The following is a 20,487-nucleotide window of genomic DNA, read 5'->3' as shown; positions in this document are numbered from 1 at the left end:
AGAGAAATTGATTACCGAGAGAAGAGAAAACTTGTTGCGCGATTGAGCGCGTCGCTTCCGCGATGTTTCACGATTGTTTGATGAGTAAGTACTCGAGTACCTCATCTAACGGAAATCATCAAACGATGGGCGATGCGGTATACATGGGTAAATTTATAAGTGGCGCAAATAAAACGGACGCGGGTGTGATTTTCGCGTTTAGAAGAAGACAAAAGATTTGCATTTCGTAACAACAGAATATATGATAAATCAATTATAGACATCTAGTAATTAGACGAATGATACGGGTGAGAGTTTAAATGTAACAAGAGAAGCGAGTTGAAAAATATTTAACAAGCGGGAAAGTGTCAATTAACTGTTCACAAGAACAATAGGAATATCTTTTCATCGTTTTCTTTTTTATCGTTGCGTCTTTGCTTGAGAAATGAAAAGAATCGTTTTTCGAGGATGTCGATCTGCACATCGATCACCGATCGACATCGAGAATTGTAAGCGCGTCCTCCGCTGGTCAGGACGGTCGTCGTTACAAATTTGCAAACACGCACGACTCGCAGAGGCTCGATCCACAGGCACAACCGCGGAATCACACACGAGGAACGCCAATCCAAATTACGTAATTCCCCCGTTTGCGGTTCTCCTTGAAACGCGCAGCTCCTGGCACCGCTTCGCGCCGAGCGTTTCTTTGCGTTTCGTTTTCTGCGTTTATATACTCACGGACGAACGGAGCGCGCCTCTTCGAAGTTCCGTTCTTTAGCCAGCTGGGCTGCTTTACCTTTACCGGCCTTAACGCCGGAATTAATCGCCTTTGTCTACGTACCGGCACGTTCGCGCCTTACGCCTCTTTCCGCTCGCGGCTTGATGAATTTATTGACGCGTGGAAAAAAAAATCGCGCCTTTTAAATCGCGCGTCTCGCGCGTCATTTCTCGGTTCAGCCGACAGTCAGCTGGACACACTAGAGAAAGATAATCTCACTCAGGATTTATGGGCTGATTGTACGTACGAGTGTTCGTCAGCGAAAGTGTATACTTTGTATGGTCATGATTTAGGGAGAAAATGTAATCGCGCTCATCGAGAGCTATAAAATTGAGGAAGATATTTGCGAGGCAAAAGAATTTCGCGAAAAACGGATAATACCCGTTTGAGATGTTTAGATTTTTTTTTTGTTCATTTATTAATATCTAAATAAAAATCTAATAAAATGCTACGAATTTTAATAGTTTTCTATTTAATCTATTTATATAGCTACGTATGATGTTACGTTTAGTTAATCATAAATTATCATAATAATCTTTTTCTCGATGCAAATAAAGATGAAACGGAAAAGTTTAATATATGTACATAAATCTTTAGAAAAATGTTAAACAGAAATACTTATTGAATATGTTCAATATCAGCCTTCTTTCAGTGTCTTTTCGAAACGGCTCGCCAATACTATCATGCCAATACTGTCACGCACGATTGTAACAATCGCTTTGTCTGAACATGGCCTTGAATTGAACCTTGGATCCTTATTGTTCAAGCAGAAAACGGTTAAAACAAAATATATTAGGATTTTACCGAGAATTTCACTACAGTTTTCTCTTTTTACTATATTATAATCAAGCATATGTATGCATTATTTTAATCAAATATTTAAATTGCCATTAATTTTAATTTAAAAAAAAATCAATTTATATGAATAATATGAAAAATATATTCATATTTATTCATGTTTATCGATAAACATCGAGAACGCATAGGTACAGCCACGGCATTGAAATCTCCAAATATCCCGGCATTATCGTGTGACTTCCATCATTCTCTAATATTTTATAATAAATAATGAAATACAAATAATAAACGATATATTTTACATATTTGAACTCTGAAGGAGCAGACGAGACATTAACTATGCCTCTTGTGAAACTTTGAAACTTTTATTTTAATCAAAAGAAAAACGTCTTCGATTTCCTGGTTTTGAGTGCCGAAGCTATTTATGTTTGCTTTACGTAAGATGCTCGTTCTCAATTTCTCCAGGACGAGCGAGCCATCGTCGTCGCATGCGGTATAATAAAAGTCAGACGATAATAATGCAACGGACGGTTGACGTTCCCCATCGAAATTTCGCCATTTCTGCTATAATGAACGCCCGACTGTGCGTAACGTCGCCCGAGAACGATCGAGAAGGTATTTCGCGGTGTGATACTTTCTCAGAAAATTCGCGCGCGGGAATTTTTATAGGAATTTTTCTTTTCATCCAGCAATTCGCCGAGAATTGCAATTCGCGTGTCAATTCAAGCGCGCGCGTTCGCGAGACATTCGCGCACCTCTTTCCCTCTCTTTCCCTCTTCCTCTTGACGAAGAACACGGTTGTAAATAACTCTACGCTTTCTAAATTTGCGATATTTTATGCCAGTTCATTCATTAACATCCGACCAATCGCGAATTTTCACTGGGTGATAGGATTCAATTTTCTGCGTCTCGATCGCATCGAGTGACAAATACGCGGAATTTAGCAATTGTTTGTTTTCTAAATTGCGCAAATGTACAAAGGCAATCGAGGAAAAATATTTAGAAAAACGAAAAACACAGTGTTATGGACAAGAATCAATTGTTCGATAATTTTCCAAGAAATTACATTTTACATGAATAAAACTGAACAGAAAGAAACAGGAAAACCCATTGTTTTGCTAGGAAATTAACTTCTTATGTTTAATTGCTTCGTACCGAGAGGTACCATATGGTTCCACTTGTAAACATCGCCACAGAGATTTCTTCCACAAGAATTTGCCAACATGAAATATTGACATGAAATTATAATGAATGTGCATACGGAGTGTGATATCGATAAAATATTGTGCAACTCGCTATCGATAATCAGTTTACGTAATTTTCATTTGAAAGTTACGCGTGCAATATCTTTAATAATAATTACTTCCTGAAGGAGATTTTATTGCGATTATATTCCGTTACACGTATTTCGTTTTTGTCGTGATGCAAGCCAACAATTTCTATCGACTTCTAGACACGCTGTCTTCTCGGAGAGACGGACATTATTTCCTCGTTAACAGACAGAATTTCTCGGCGGACTCTTGCCGCGATAATCGAGTCGTCGAGGTTTCAATTGTAATATCTAAAGTTGTTGTTAAATCGTATTTTATGGTGCGGTTAAAAAGATCGTTGACAAATCATGGCAAATATAATAATCGTAATGGTAATAATATTAAAACAAATACCACGAAAGATAAATCTGATCGTAATGAATCGGACATAATTATTTGTTCTCGAACATTATGAAACTTTGAATTTCATCATAACTATCCTATTACACTATCCTATTATATCCTATTATAAACTATCCTATTATAAATACACAACTCGATAAAGTTTACTTCAACAGAGACATGTAATTCAAAGCTTATTGCCCAGTTTTTGAAATAAAAAATATTTGTATATGAAATAATGACTTCTCATAAAATTAAAAAAAAAATCAGTTCCAGAGTATATGTTTAATAAAGTTAAAAAAAAAATATATATATATATATATGTATTTAGGAAGGACTAAAAGGATATCTGAAATGCAGATTATCATCCACGCCAGGATTTATTTATTCGTAACATATATCGCATAACATATATTAGTGTTCTTTAGTCGCTTGCCAAAAGCAGATTTGCGTTTTTACCGAGCCGTGAAGACGAATGTTAATTGTATTAGCGGCATCGTACTAACGTCACCCTTTTTCACTTTCGATCGTAAAGAGATCGTTAAATCGCGAGCTTGTTCTCCGAGAGGATCCGACGCGATCTGTCAATCGATTCCTTTTACGATCCGTCGAACGCCGCTGCGACGTGAAAATTTAGAAATCTCCGTGAAAATCACCACCGTGAACGTAACGAGCTGAAAGCTGCGGCGTCGGCTCCGCTGCTTTTTTACGCCGCGAACGATAGTGTTTAATTCGTTTAACAATTAAATGAGAAATCTAACGTGGCCGATATAGGCACAGTCACTTTCCCCGCTACGAAAAATTAGCAGGACCGTCAATGCGATTTCTCCAGAAAGGACAGTCGTTATCCCGATAATCGTGCGTTTATGCGGCAGCGTTTTTCGAAGGCAGCGCGTATAACGCGCACTGGAAATATCACGGCAATTTTCTTTTTATTCTTATTATCATTACTCCTTTTTTTTTTTTTTTTTTTTTCGTTATTATACTCATTCTATGAACTTACCTTGAGCTTCTCGTAATCGCAACGTTACGATCGTCAATTAGATTGACAATCTAATGATAATGAAATTACGTACTGATCTCGCGAGAAATCTCGAGCATCGAAAAAGTAAACGTTCCATGTAACACAAGTATACTTTACTTTATCAAATATGAATTATATATGTATATATGGCTCTTATCACTTGTTTTTTTTTTTTTTTTTTTTTTTTAGTGACTGATATAACTAAATGTATTGTATTGTAACTAAGTGTATGTACTAATGTATTTTACGATAAGACACATTTTACTATCACGTTTTACGTTTCTTACCTGCACCAGAGCCTCTGGCTGCAAATGCTTCAGAAATTCACCTTGCGGCTGATACGATCCGTAAGCCTGCTGCTGTTGGAGCTTCAGCTCGGCCTGCATCGCCGCGATCGATTCCGGCGTGCAGGAAGCCCTAGCCTGGACCCAGGATGCCGCCAGGATAAAGCTGCCGAGCACCACGGACATCGTGATCAGAGTGATAGCGGCGATCCTGGCGATCTGCACCGCCGTACTCTTCATCGGCGGTCTCATGTACGCCTGTGGAGAACATCTCGCTTGTACATATTGCTAAGAGGGAAGGGATTTAATCTCTTCTTTTTTTTTTTTGTCTGTCGTTAGGGCATGTCGACATGAGTTTCGCACGGGAGACATCTCGCCTCTAATGTTAAACAGTTTTGAAAACGATAATAATAAAGGGAACGTCAAAGGAGAGCGTGAAACGACAAAAGGCCTCGACTCGGTTGGTTAACCAGCGTGAAGTCCTGCGTGCCATTTTGTGTATGTGTGTGTGTTGAGAGGAGTACCTCTGTGATAGGTGTGATATAGATACACGCTATACTTGTACACGCGCATGTACGCACATGTATCGGTATCTGTACACGTTTATATGTGCTTTACGTGAACATACAAGCACGAACAAATTGTGCTTTACCGCGCCAGTTACACCGATAAGAGGGGAAGAGAGAAGGTGATTATGTAAAGTCTCGTACGTATCGTTAATGCTTCTCGTTGATTCACCGGCACTTTTGTTGGATATCGTGGAAACACGAAACTGTGGCTTCCCTGTGACGAGTGAATGAATTCTCCAAGAGAATTCACCACGTCAGACTTCATCATCGGCTGTATATTTATTCCTCCTGACTTGACGTATCTATATCTCTCGTAAAAAGTATATTAATTTAATGCTCAGTAAAACTGATTAATTTCTCATAGTCTAGTCGGCTCTTCCTGCTGTCGTATGAAGAAAAACGCGTTGCGCGTGATAGAGAGTAAATAACATAAGGGAAAAACATTTTCAACGCGTCGGATAAATAAGTGTACAGTTTAAGTAACGCGCAGCTGTGGCCGCTCGTCGAAACGTGACATCCGTAGTATATCGTAGTCAGGCGAATTAACAACAGCTGAAAATAATTTACCGCGTCGTCGTTTAACTCCTTCAAGAGCGCCGGGAATAAGCGCGATAAAATACATCTGACGCGCGCTAACTGTACCTTGACATTATTACGAGTGTTGCTCGAACCCGTTTCGACGTCCGACGCTTTTGTAGATCATAGACATTTGCCGCTACTTTACACAAAACTCGTAGATTCATGTTTGTTGACCGTCACGTTACGTAATTATGCCAATATTATTCGAAACGTACGTTCGAGATGAACGTTTCAAGATGATTTCAAGAGAAATATATTTTTAGCCCCCCATTTCCCGCTCCTCTTTAATCAACTACTCCTACGTTGAATATATTTACATTGTGATCGAGTTACGCCGAGCCTTGAGACTTTTGGGATGCAAGTTTCTCTCTACACGGGAGATGAGAGACTTGTATCACCGACTGTACTTGCACATACAATTCGTAATGACCTCGATGTGGATGGACGACTCGGGTGAGAGGCTTCCAAGAGATAGTAGGCCATCCGAGGCTGGCTTTATGCCGCGCGATCCTCCTGACAAAAGTAAACAGGCACTGTTGCCAGGCGCTTGAGACGAAAAAATTATCATTGGTCCTTTGAGACAAATCTCTTGGTTTCTTCGTTACTTGCGAGTCACTGACACCCACCCGATTCGTGGAGAACGTTCCGGAACGATGATTGATCGTTACAAACTGGTTCAAGAGGAATTATTAAGTGAACGATCATGAGTCAATTTCGATGAGTCGCGGATAATAATTTATATATGTTGAATTTGTAATCTTCTATGCTACAGTACACAATAATATATATATATATATATATATATATATAATATTTATATTTAATAGTTAAGTAGTTTAGTAGTTTAAAAGAAAAATAAGAATGGTCATTATGTGCTCTATCTATAATCGCAAACTGTATTCGAAGATGTCATTTCCAAAGAGTTATTTTCATGACATATGATTTGAGATCGATAACGCTTTGCACTTTCTCCCTAATATGCATACTAGTGCACGATAAACGTTGCTTGGAATTGACGAAAGCAACGTTTACAACTATTATTAACCTTCTTAAGCCAGTGAATATTCGTGATCGTTTTTGTTATTTCTTTTATTTATTCAATAAACATGATGGATATGACATGAAAAATATAGATATAAAAAAACTTTATTTGAAACTACTTGAAATTCTAAATATCTACATTTCCAATGTACAATTGAAATATTACTCCATTCCATTTCTTTGTAAAAACATTAATCAATCTCATAAAGAAAAATGTTATTTCAGTGTCCTTAAAAAAAAATTTTTTTTATGAATTTATGAATTAACAACAAATTCTATTCATATATGTATTTCGTTTTTAATTAAAAAACTTGAAATAGGTTATAAAACAATAAATTTATTGCAAGAAACAATTGAAGATTACGAAAGAATATTCAACTCAGATTTCATTTTACGTGCTCATATGCAGAAAAATAAATGTCAATAATGTGCAAGAAAAGCAAAAACGCAGGGATATCCAGGAATGAATGTATATTCTAAATATTTTGGTTTCAAAATTTAATCGGTGAATTTTATTTAGAAGTCAGCTTAATAAACAAAAAAATACACAAATGTATGTTGTAAAATATTATAATTATTTTTTAATTACAATATATATATATATATATATTGTAATTATTGTATATATATATATATATACACATTTTATATATATATATATACATATATATTCATATATTATATATCTACATGTACATTAATAAATGTGTGTATGTGTGTATTTTAAAATTAAATATGTACACTGTGGTACCTATATAAAGTAAATATAATAATTTTGAAACATAAGTGCGTGATAAAAAGATAAATTTTATGTAATTGATTTGTCTTTAATACATATTATTTAATGGCAACATTTAATCTTCCTTTCTGTCTTTTTCTCTTTACAGTCGGTGCCGGCGATACGCGCGATGGAGCAATCATTGTTGCTAACGACATAGGCGGAAATAGCCTTCTATTTTACGGAGAAGGGGTTTAAACTCATAAAAAATAAGATAATACAATTTCCTTGTATTATATTATTATACATTGACATTATATATGCAACTATGTCAATGTAGTCATGTTGGCATTGATATTCCAGTCTCAATGCGCGCGTTGAAATCTCTGGAGAGTTCGACGCGCAACATGCAAGTTAAATCTTACAAATGTGGTTGATTGCTCAAATAATGACATAAAATCAGTCTTTACATTTAAAGAATTTTTACTATTAACCAAAAACGTACTTATTTTTTTTAAATACTTAAAAATGTTATAAAAATTTTTTTATATATTTATATAAAAGTATTAATTTATTATAATATCTTACAACATATTTATTTACATTAAATGTTTATAGCTGTTTTATAAAAATTGCAAAAATATATATATATAAAATCGCATTATTTTTAAAAATTAAAAAAAAAATTTTTTCATACTTTTTCTGCTTACACTTTTGTGCTTACATTTGCTAAATTTGCCGATGCGATAAATTGTATATGTGAATGTGTACAAAAGAATGGAGTAATTAATTTACATAGCTGTATTTGGTATTCAAGGTTCTCGCGAATTCATAAGCACGGCACGAATGAAACGCATCATCGAATTTCAAAACTTCATTTTGTTTGTCGATTTTTTACAAGAATCATTCTTCTTTTACATATATTCAAACGATATTTTATGCAGTAAACGTCGTCTTTTGCTTGCGAAAATATGGCTTTTTTTTAAACAGACAATGTCTTTCTCTGTCTGTTCTTTGTATACACACTTCAATTAAAAAGCAAGAAAAAATAAATTGTTTTAATTTTCTCATTTCCTTTCTCTTTAACTTATAATTTCAATATTATTTTTAATTCATCCTATTCTTCTTAATTAAATTGCATAGTAATTCTTCTTAATTAAATTAAATTACACAGTTACTATAAATCTTCTTAAATAGAATGTATTTTATAAAATTAATAAAAAATTGATTTAGCAAGAAGAAAAATCTATTTGATATTCTCAAATAAATAAAAATAAAAATATGTTTCATAATAGAAAAGTTTTGCAAAAGTTATTAAAAATTTTAAATAGTTTTGCAATTGAAAATAAAATATTAATTTGATTACTAAAACTAATCTATAATTCTTCGTAATTTTTACGAGATACATGTATCTGTAATGAAACGATAGATAGAGAGTCAAATATTTTCAAAAAGGATGTATGTCACATCTACAATGTTTTTTAAACGACACTTTTTCTCAAACTCTCTCATTAGCCAATTAAGCATTTTTAATAATGACACGATTGTGATTTTCATGGCGGAAGTGCACGCGTCTTGGAGGATTTTTTTCGTTGTAAATACGTATTAAGAGTCACACACTTTTGCTCGTTGTAATCACTGTAATTAAATCCTAGCTGTTTTTCTTGTTTAACGAACGTACCACGTACCTCGTTATCTTTGGTATATTTAGTTCGAACTTTAATTGTCTTAAAAAAAAAAATAAATTTCTCGAAGAGCATCTACATGACATGTAATGTCACAGAAATAGAAAATAATAGAGAAATAATGGAGAAAATTTCTTTTATAGCGTTAAATAAAAAAAATTGTTTTAAACATGATTACTTCGTTATTTTACTTCGAAAATATTAATGTATTTAGTGTTCTAAATTTTTTATGTTTTCCTAATTCTCGTTATTTATTTTAGTAGCAACAACAATAAGAGAAGATTAGAGGCTATGTTTTACGCTGCATTGAACTGCATCTTTTATTCTGAGCTTTTGCATGAGGCATTAGCACAATTTCTAGGACAACCTTTCTAGTTTAGTTAAACATCTTTTCCTGCCTTCTTCCATATGTCATTTTATCATAATACTGCTGATCGATTAAACTACATCTTAAACGTTATCTTTATGCACGCTGTGCTAAGCCATGTATAAATACTCACAGTGATAATTATCCGACTGACTCTGTTTGCAAGCAAAATTTATTCACGCGTCGATTTGAAACACGTCCCGAAAGTTCTCGTAAGTATTACGCAACATCAACGATCAATCGGTATATTTCAATTGCTCAATCCATCGACTCGTGTATAATAGCAGCCGAAAGATTTATGCGTGTCACGTAATATTGTTTTATGGAATCGTTTTTGGTCGTTTTAACGACAATGAATATTATCTACTTATCTATTCTTGGAAAATAATATAATAGCGATAACAATGAATATTCCATCATTATTCATTTTCGCGGCGTGTTCGCGGATACGATAAATTTACGAAAAGATATCTACAGTAAAAAAATATATAAAATTTACGATAGTAACGGAAAATAGAGATGGCTACCTAATATTTCTTAAAAAATCCTTGAATTCATGGAAAAACGGAGATGCTTCCAAAACCCCGCGACCGAAGTCGAATTGGAGAACGGTGCTCACAAGAAGCATCCGTAGAGGCATCATTCCTGATGGAAAACGCGGGAGGTCGACAAATTAGGCCAAGAATGTTACCAATCGCCGATTGATGATCGGTAAAATGATAGTTCATCTCTGCGCGAAACATAAATAGAGAAATAAACGTCACACGTCGACGAGCGCATTTTTTGCTCGATCTAAAATTTTAGAAAATTTTTATATCTTTTACTCCGCTTTTTTTCCGCAAAAATTCCTAAAATTTTGTATTTCAAATTTTTTAGAGCCATTCTTTTGTGGAGGAAAAAAAATTAATTACACTCGTGGGAATGAGAAAAGCGATTGATTGTCATTACCATCGATAATGACGGGGATGTAATTATGTAAACGCGAGTAAAGCTGTGTGGATCATCCGGTCAACGAAGGATACCATGAGAAGTGTATGAGCAATTTCTTTGTTGTAACTTTCTCATTATAGTGGCTGATGCTCAATTACGACAGAATGCTATTTTTCGAATTGCGATTACGCCTACTTTACTCGCGATTATATGCTACTTCTCCATTCGGGAACAATCGCACGTGTACGAAATTGTTCGCTATTCTAGTCTTCGTAATTGCGACTTGATGAATGACTTCATATCAACGCAGACAGAACACGTTTTATAGCATTTTCTTTTTATATAAAAGAAAAACTATCTTTTTAAATGTGTGTGTGTGTGTGTGTGTGTGTGTTTGAAAATTACTTGTTTGGAAAGAAAAAGGGAGATAGAGACGCGTTCTAGATCGCGATTAAGTATGCGCTAAGGTGTTCTTTAACATTACATATTCTTTAGCGTGTGCAGTCAAGCAAATATAGAAATCGCTTTCATATGCAACGTCAGATTATAGAAAACGTAGAGTGTTCTGAGTCTTAGCGGATCACCGATTTCACTCGTAAATTTTTTAATCAAAATTTACCTTCAATTTTATTCTCAACAAAAATATATTTAACAGGAATACATTAAATCAACAGTGCTTAGATCATAGGTAATCAGAAGAAATAAATTTTTTGGGAACTTTAAATTTTTAAATAAATCGTAGAAACCTTATCGCTCTTATTTAAATTGCTCGGATAGATTTATTTTATTTTATGCTATGCGGACTATGTACAACTCAAATATTAAAGATAGAAATATTTGATATTGAAAATTAAAATATTTCGCAACAAATGACAGTCTCTCCAGTTTTATTGCACTAAGAAAAAATTGACTTCGATTTGGTTGAAGAGCGAATGGACGACGGATGATCGCGCTAAGTCCGGGACGCCTTTGGATCGCTTCTAAATCCAAATATGAAGCATATATTGAAGCTTACCGGTGGTGGCTCGGTGGAGGAGTAGACCTCGCTGGGTGCATAATGGCTATGGGTCTGCGGTATCTTTTCCGACACGACAGCGACCGTCGCAAGGGAATCCGGCTGTTCCTTCTCCATCGTTTTTCCGGCCCGGCTTAATCCGCGTAGCACAAAATGCACGGTCGAACGATCCGGAACGTCAGTCTCTTCCTCTTCCTAAGTCGACCAATGGACAGACGATTATTTTAAAACTCTCTCTCTCTCTCTCTTTCTCTCTCTCTCTCTCTCTCTCTCTCCTTCTTTCTCGCTCCGGTACCACCCGGTCTCGATGGCTCGACGGGTCGACCAGCAGTGAGCGTCGAGGAAGCGCCGGCACCGCTAGCTTAGAGATGCCCCCACCTAAAACCGACGTGCACTACCTTCGGCAAATGTTACCTTCTGGTACCAAGGCGTACCCTCCGCACCGCCGGCGATGGTGTTCTCGTTCGTCGCTCGGACTTTCTAAACACCGTGTGTGCGCGAAACACGCGTGAGTGAACGTGAGCGATTCGCCGCTATGTACGATGTGTGCACGTGCATCGCTTGGCTCCCACATGTATAGATAGCACACCATGACCGATGGTGCTTCTTACTTTTTTTTTTTCTTTTTCTTTTTCACCGCGTTTTTCTTCCTCGATTTGAAATAAAAAGTTCGCGAGTTGGCTAATGGAGATGGAGATGGCAGGAAATTTTTACATCGGCATACATATACGCCTGACATTTCATTTAATTTCTGCACCTTCTTTCATATCGATATCGAATATGTTGCATCTAGTTTCGATGATATATTATATATTTTTAATTACGGGGTAATTACGGTCACGCGTGCTTAATTGCCACGATCGCTCGCATGCGAAAGATCTTGTGACGAGCCTTTTTTTACGAGGCCCTTTTTTCAACGTTGCAACGACCGCGTGCCAAGTATAAAAATGACGTTATCGGTTGTCCCCCCCCCCCCTCCCTGTGGGATAACCGACGATTTCAAAGAGGACAAAGAGGTTCATATTACAACGATAGTATACGGCGAACTACGAGTTTATGTACGACGACGAACAGAGAGCTGGCGGGAGAAACCACACTGAGAAAGCATCGAGGCTCTTTCGCGTTCGCGACAATAACGACATGTCTAATTGCCGTGAGAGCCACGTTAATGCAAAGTAAAAACATTCACATCTCTCTCTCTCTCTCTCTCTGAAAAAGGTAGAATAGCTCGCTGGTAATTGCCCGCTGTACACAGAGTCGCCTGAAACGCGCGTCTGAGACAGATTTTTCGGAATTAAATTCGGAGTAGAGTAGTGTTTTTCTTAAGGAATAGCACAATTACTTAAATGACGTTAGAATATAATAAAATCGTAAAAGTATTTTCAACACGTCGCGGTAAATCTGTGTAAAATTGTGTAGTATTAATCGCAACGACGATTCAGATGTTCCCATGCCCGCCGAGTAGATCGATCCTCGCGGAATTAAATCCTCTTCGATTTAACTCGCAAGTTGCGCTCGCAACTCTATCGCGCTATTGTACAAAAGAGGGACTTTGTAAGTAGATTGGCAAATATACGATATGTATGTATGTATGTATGTATGTATGTATGTACGAGCTGTGTGACGAACGGATCGCGGAGAAAGTAGGAAATGTACTCCCCTGAGTAGACGTGAGGCCGCGTAGCAAATCGTCGCCTGCTCGCGAATGGCCAACCTGTGAGAAAAGAAAGAGGAAAAGAATTTCACGTTGCTGCTGGATATATATAGGTAATAATATTTCGAAGGGCGTGGCGGTTAAAGATCTGAATCGTTACATTGGGGAATGAATTTAAATGCGTTTCTAATCGTTTCTACGATTTTCTTCCGTCGGTTTTTAAATTAGCTTCTTCGATTCGATTCGATTCGATACTTGTTCTTTTGCGTTATTTATAATTTTTTGCATCGCGGAGATCGCAGGAAAATGCTTCGAAGCTCACGCTATACTTGCCTAATTATCCGTTGGAGAAGACGTGGGTAATTAAATCCATAGAAAAGTGACGGATCTAATCGCAAACTCGCCGCTCGCTCTTATGATTATGTGCACGCGATAATCATAATAACGCAGGATGGCATTTCGGTCAGATTACGGATAGATTCAAGAATTCATTTCTTTCGATTTGTTATTGGGAGAAGAAAAACTTCGCTAACTGAATTTACTGAATAAACGTTATGTCGAAGATACAGGAGCTTTCACTTAATATTCAAACATCGAAAGCGATCATCGCGCGATATAGATCATTCGCAGATCATGAAAAGTGTAATTATACATACTCTGCTACTTCTATCGTAGATGAAGATTTGTTTTTAGCTACATTTAATACGTTATAATTTTCCGCTTTCATTTCCTGCAATTGGGAAAAATCTCCCATTTCGATGACTGAAACGTCTTCATTCGCCATATACGGGTGCACACTTTCATTTCGCGTCATCTCCTTTCGTGGTCGCCCACAACCGAAATGCGAAATGAATGTCTTCCCGTGTCTTTCTTGTGACACGGCTTTCGGCTGACAAAGTTAGGCGTTCCCACGTGCCAGTCGTCGTCTCGGTGATAAAACGAAAGATAACGCCGATGCGGCACGTAGACACATCTCGGGCTACTTCGTCTTCGTCTTCGAGAGAGGCACCGCTGAAAAATATGTTTTCTCCGTGCGCGGGTGGGGAATTGCATGTCAGTACATAAAGCGCATAATCACGCTCGCTTAGAATCTCTTGATCCTCTCCGTGTATAATGTATCGTAAATGGATGGCCGCGTCACCATTCGCGGATACTCGCGCTTTCTCCGACAGTAACGTAGCCGCTAATCCGTTTTTGCTGTCCTGCTCGCGCTCAAACATTATTTACGGAATAAGTCGTTTGAAATGCATTTTTTTTTCTAAAATTAAAATTACAAGCCGCAGCTCGGATAAATTAATTCTCTTACTTTATCGAAAGTTTGATTTTCGATCGAAGTCGATTTGTATAAAAAACGAGAATATGATGGACAAATATTCATGTATTTTATAAATGATAAAAAGTAATTATACATGTAAAAATGATCACAATCTCTTCAAATTTGTATAAAATAAAATTAAAAAGATTGTATAGGTTGATGAATATGAATAATTGACTCAACATAAACTGAAATGTATTTACATCAATTTGTTATTTTTGAATAATAAATCTATTTTATGATAGTAATTATGAAAATATGAGAAAAAGATTTTTGAAGAAATTAATGAAGTCAACGATAACCAAGGTGTATGATATATTGATTAGTGTTACATTCCTGAATGGAGAAAACTGCTATCTATTTCTCACGCAATATCTTAGATGAATGATCTATATACATTGTAACGACCATGCTTGTCTATCTATAAATCTTAATCTTCAATCAGATAGAGTGAAACTAAATAATATAAACTAAATTTTATTATTTTAATTTATATAAAATATTCATGTTCATAATAAAAATATTTTAAGATTTTTATTAACATTAATTAATTACATATATAATAAATTACAGTAAAATGATGTATAAAAATTGATGTCTTACTTCTAATATACTTGCCAGATGCTACAAGCTTGAAGATACTTTAATGTAATTGTATATATTAATATTCGTATTATTTATAAATATATAACAAATTTACAATAAAATTATTATTCTAACTATTATTCATTCAGATTTGGGATTTCATAAATCATTGCTTTGTTATAACCGCATAATACAACTTTTTCTCCTGTAGGATGCCAATGTGCATCGACAACTGACATATTTTTAGACATTGGTAAAGAGCTAACGCCTTTTTGGGTCCATTCGTATACGCGTGTACATTCAGAGAGTACAAGCAATCGTGATTGAACAGGACTCCATTTAACAGCTGGAGATAATAAAGTAAGTATTATGTCAATATCATTTTCGACAAAAATTAATTTTTGACAATGTACCTGTAATGGAATTTTCAAGTAGTAAATAATCCAAATAATCTGTATAGATATCCCATATCCATAATGTGGTAGGATAAAGCTCATGTTTCAAGGCTAAATATTGGCCGCATGTGCTAAATTCAAATAGCTTCATCTTTGCTACTGAAAAATTGTCATTATTGTCCTTCTTCCCAATTTCTATGCATACAGGTCGCTCGTATATTTCACGTACTAAAATTATAAAGAAACCAGACATTTCAAATATTGTACATTTTTTTGCATCAACGTATTTTGAATCTGACAAACTTTCATAGATTAATATTTCTTACTTACAAATGCGTTCCTCGCATGATGCAAAACGTTTATCGGAAGCTTTCTCCGAATCAGCAAATTCTTTATATACTTTCGTTAAGTAATTACAATCCCTGATTACTGGATCCATATATAATTTTGATAGTGGTTGCCATGTGATGTAATTGAGAAGAATGATCTGAATATAGACTTTGAATAATTGTAAATACACCGAACAAAAGTTGGATAATAAAACGCATTGTAAATTTAAATTACCACTTCGTTAAAACCAATTACAGCCAATAACTGTCCACTGGGAATCCATTCAATGTTTTCAATTCCTCTCAGCTCTTTTCCATAATTGCACGGTTCAGACGACTCTATCCTTTCCGATGGGGAAAACGCTGTCACGGGTTTCTCCCACACGGTGGAATAGACGATCAATTTAGGTTCAGCGGGAGAAGAACACCATATGCATAATAATTCATTATTCGGTGACCAGCGGATTCCGTCAATGCTACGTAAACGATCGCAGATAAGTTTCTGAAACAAATTATTAATTTATATTTCGCGCCAGCTTAAGAAATTCTAGGGGAAAAAAAAACCCCAATTATATTCAACTGCTTGGCAATCTCTCAACAGGTGGCAGTATTGAAATACACTGTTATTCGCATTACTTGCACTTCTTGCACCGATATTTTGTGTTCTTTCATTCTGAATGCATATAAATATATTTATCTCGCTTTAAGTGCAAAAAGGAATTGAGAGCAGCGCGAACGAATCCTTTTATTCCCCTTTGACTTTTTGAATTCTCTGAATTTTTCAGTACCAAAGGCAGGACAGACATATTCGCGGTGGAGAAAGAGCAAGAAATCCAAGTGTAGAGGAATGTACCGAAGTGCACGAATTAACGTCTAGTGTAAACGGGAATGCTGGTTAAGGATATCGTGGGCTGCCGTCGTAGCTGCCGGTATTACAATTGTTGCTGGTCGAATCGACTTAAATTTAGACAATTGAATGTCATTCTACCAAAAAAAAAAAAATAATAATAATAATAGCGTGAATGTTTGAATCGTTACGATCGATTTAACATGACGTCTTACATCGCCTGCTCGTGTAACAACGCTCCTTATTGCGCCGACTGGGGTGATAATGGATTGATTTGTTTTGGTGCTTGCAATGCGGTCGCTATATATGAACCATGTGCCCGCATTGGTCGTATAACGCACACGCTGCACAAACATCAAAGGGAGGTTACCACGGTACATTGGATAAAGCCGGGGAACGGCGCGCCGGAATCAGAATTGCTGTCCGGCTCCGTCGACGGTACCGTAAACATTTGGAGAAGGAATTCTCAGAACAATGAATTTCAATGTACCTCGACGTTGAATGCAGGATCCAAGATTATTTTTGCCGAGTCCCTTCAATTGACCAATAATAATGTTCCACTAGCACTTGAAAAAGTATTGATATGCACAGGTGCTGTCTCTGGCGAAGTAAAACTATGGTTGAGAGAAGACACTGTGGAGGTCCAACAAATTCAGCCTATCCTTTTTGAAAAAAATTTATTGCCAATATATTGTCGCTTGACATACTTGCCCAACACTACATGTATTCTTTTGGCCCTAACATTACACGATGCTTCTGTTCGATTATATACAAAGTCAGATGTACCAGAGTCATATTTTATGAAGGCCCAACATTTAATCGGGCATGAGAGTTGGGTAATATCTATGGATTTTACTCAGGATAATTATGGAAATCTTTTTCTTGCAACTGGTTCGCACGACAATATGATACGATTATGGAAAATCAACAAAATTATCGAAGAACCACAGACCGATGAACTTAGATTAAAAAGTTATACCTTTGCAGTGAATGATAAACAGTATAATGTTACTCTTGAATCTGTACTATGGGGTCATGAAAATTGGATTTATGGTCTACATTGGCAGTCCATGAAAGGAAACAATTGTGAAACAATGAGATTATTGTCCTGTTCAATGGACAAGACCATGGTTATATGGGAACCACGTGACATTATGAACGGAATATGGTCAGAAACAGTACGCGTTGGAAAAGTTGGTGGTAATTCTCAAGGTTTTTATGGTTGTAAATTTAGTCCAGACGGATCACACATATTGGGATATGGTTATCAGGGTTCTTTCCATGTCTGGAAATATTCCCAGGAAATGGATGAATGGTGTCCACGTCCCATGCCTGGTGGACACTTTTCTCAAGTAGTCGACTTATGTTGGGAGCCAAAAGGAAGGTATAAGTCTCATATATTTTCTTAATGCAGAGAGACAAAAAATTACTCCATGTATATAGTTTCAACCTTCTTATGTAAAGTACTATGCAATCAATTAATACTTGATGTATATAAAATTTGTTTTTAATGGATTATAATTATTATGGATTGTAATTATATGAGAATTAAATTGAATACCTTGGATCAAATGACTTAAATTAGGAAGGAATAAAAAGAAATAATTGTTATTTTACAGATTCCTCATCACAGCTAGTAGTGACCAAACTGTAAGAATTCACGCGCCATGGAAAGATAACAATTATATGGAACTATGGCATGAAATTGCACGTCCTCAGATACATGGATATGATATGACATGTCTAACCATGTTGACTCCACAGATATATGCTTCTGGAGCAGATGAGAAGGTGGTGCGTATTTTCACAGCCACAATTACGTTTAGAAATCAATTAAAATCACTGGCGAATGTCGATGATTTCGAATCCATACAAGCTTACAGTGCTTCTGTACCTTCCCTTGGATTAACGAATAAAGCGATGAATTATGAAGATATGAATGATACTGATGAAGACATGAAAAATTTTGTAACGGAGAAACATGTAACGGAGAACATATATGAACCATTCACAGAAGAGGAATTGATAAAAAAAACACTTTGGCCAGAAGTAAATAAACTTTACAGACACGGTTACGAAATATTCTGTGTAGCAGCGAGATATGATGGAAAATTATTAGCTACATCAGCAAAATCAAATAATAAAGAACACGCGGCAATTTTATTATGGGATACCAATACCTGGATGGAAATTCAAAACTTGGTTTATCATCATTTGACTGTAACGCAAATGGAGTTCTCTCCAGATGGGAAATATTTATTGTCTGTGTCCAGAGACCGAAACTGGTCGTTGTTTAAAAATATAGATGGATATCATAAATTAATCGCAGCAAGTTCCAACAATGATAATCCGCACTCGCGAATAATTTGGTGTTGCTCTTGGACGCAAGACTCGGATTATTTTGCAACTGGATCCAGAGATGGAAAAGTTGCTATTTGGTCTACGAGCACAATAGAGAATAATGTTATACCAAACATAATTTTGGACATGCACAATCAGTCGGTTACAGCATTATGCTTTGCACCAAACTGTATCACACAAGGATCCTATCTTCTGGCTATCGGATTCGAGACGGGACATATCGAAATCCGAAGAATCAATATATATTTGGACAATACATGGTCTGTATTGCTGAAGTATGATACTTCACAGGCTCATCATTTAACAGTGAAAAGACTCAAGTTTCGACCTAATGATAATCAGTCACGTGATACACTGCAATTAGCAAGTTGTAGTTCCGATCATTCCGTTAAAATATATAATATAGATCTATCATCTTTGTTATCTTCATTATCATTATTAACATTATAGTTTTTATCAATATACAAGAATTCTTATAGATTTCTATTATTTTTGTAGTTATATGAAACATATTTATAATAAAATATAAATTCTGAGTAAAAATTTATAAAAAAAAGAATATATTGTTATATATTTTACTTACTCGACTTATCTTCCAGTTATCAGTTTTATAAATCTCCACTTTATCTTGATCTTCTTCTGTAATTATTACTGCTAATCTCTTACCATTAGGATCAAAATGTAATTTATTGAAGGAAGATGTTTTTAAATTCTGTATGTATGATACACTCTGGTCTTCCAAATTCCAGATAGATATTTGAATCTGTAAATATTTTGTATATTTAAATATCTTGCTTTCAAAGTAATTGTGAAATATAGATTTTTTCTTTTTTTTAATAAAATGCGAATATGAATTGCTGTAAAGCACTTACATTAAAATCTGCTAAAGTAAAAATATGTTTATTATCTGGAGACCAGGTAACGCTTTGCAAACCTGAACTACCTTCAGTAAGTTTACATTTCCATTGAGGATAGTGTAGTGAATATACCTGAACGATAGCTTTTTTTATATTCGCACAAAGAATATATTCGCTGTTTAAAGACCATTCCATATACTATAATGTAACAGAAATAAAAATATAGAAATATATCATGCTAAAAAATCATCTTTGTTAATACAAAATACTCGTCTAAATAGAAACATTTTATATAATGAAAACAATACTTTGACGTAGTACTATAAAATATAACTGCATACTAGCCAATCAGAAAGCTTGAATATAAACTTTCAGACGGACAAGAGATACATTAATTCGGCACACAATCATTATTTTCTTATCGGCATACAAACTAACCTGTATCACATCCGCGAATACAAACGATCGGTAAGTATCAAGAGTCTTTGTATTCTTTATAAGCAGATTTGTTTGGAATGCCACTGCTAGAAATGCACCATTGTTCGAAAAGTGGCATAGTCGATTGTTTATTCGAAAAATCTTGTCTTCGTTGACGTTAGTGGCCATTTGAAACAATTAGAAAACGGTGATCTCCTTGACAACGTTGTCAGTGTCGTCATTTATTTGTTTCTTTTTGAAAGAGCGAGAGAGAGAGAGAATGTGACTCGCCAATTTGTCACGTGACTGTT

At 35.6% G+C, this 20,487-nt stretch overlaps 3 protein-coding genes across 3 annotated transcripts in view; 1 reads left to right on the top strand and 2 right to left on the bottom strand.

The window, feature by feature from the left end:
- The window catches only part of LOC105430382 (uncharacterized), a 21,834-nt gene extending 10,089 nt beyond the window's left edge, over window positions 1-11,745 (bottom strand). The window contains exons 1-2 of the mRNA XM_011643928.3: window positions 11,417-11,745; window positions 4,516-4,770 (exon numbers count right to left, since the gene is read on the bottom strand). Coding sequence (XP_011642230.2) covers window positions 4,516-4,770; window positions 11,417-11,533 — 372 coding nt within the window. The 5' untranslated portion in view covers window positions 11,534-11,745. The remainder of the gene's footprint in view (window positions 1-4,515; window positions 4,771-11,416) is intronic.
- On the bottom strand, window positions 11,645-20,487 carry LOC105430384 (WD repeat-containing protein WRAP73). Its single transcript, XM_089075973.1, is given in 9 exon segments — window positions 11,645-11,799; window positions 11,801-11,886; window positions 13,271-13,276; window positions 15,384-15,593; window positions 15,696-15,852; window positions 15,930-16,196; window positions 19,486-19,665; window positions 19,775-19,957; window positions 20,198-20,487. Coding segments are annotated over 9 exon segments (1,278 nt in total). The 5' UTR covers window positions 20,366-20,487; the 3' UTR covers window positions 11,645-11,778.
- On the top strand, window positions 16,237-19,461 carry Elp2 (elongator complex protein 2). The gene is made up of 2 exons (XM_011643929.3): window positions 16,237-17,925; window positions 18,161-19,461. The coding sequence occupies exons 1-2, from the start codon at window positions 16,745-16,747 to the stop codon at window positions 19,350-19,352; spliced, it is 2,373 nt and encodes a 790-aa protein (XP_011642231.2). The 5' UTR covers window positions 16,237-16,744; the 3' UTR covers window positions 19,353-19,461.

This window comes from Pogonomyrmex barbatus, unplaced genomic scaffold, assembly GCF_055798465.1.
Source record: "Pogonomyrmex barbatus isolate J1 unplaced genomic scaffold, ASM5579846v1 scaffold2, whole genome shotgun sequence".
NCBI classification, from domain to species: Eukaryota; Metazoa; Arthropoda; class Insecta; order Hymenoptera; family Formicidae; genus Pogonomyrmex; species Pogonomyrmex barbatus.
This window is presented reverse-complemented; position numbering and strand designations above follow the sequence as displayed.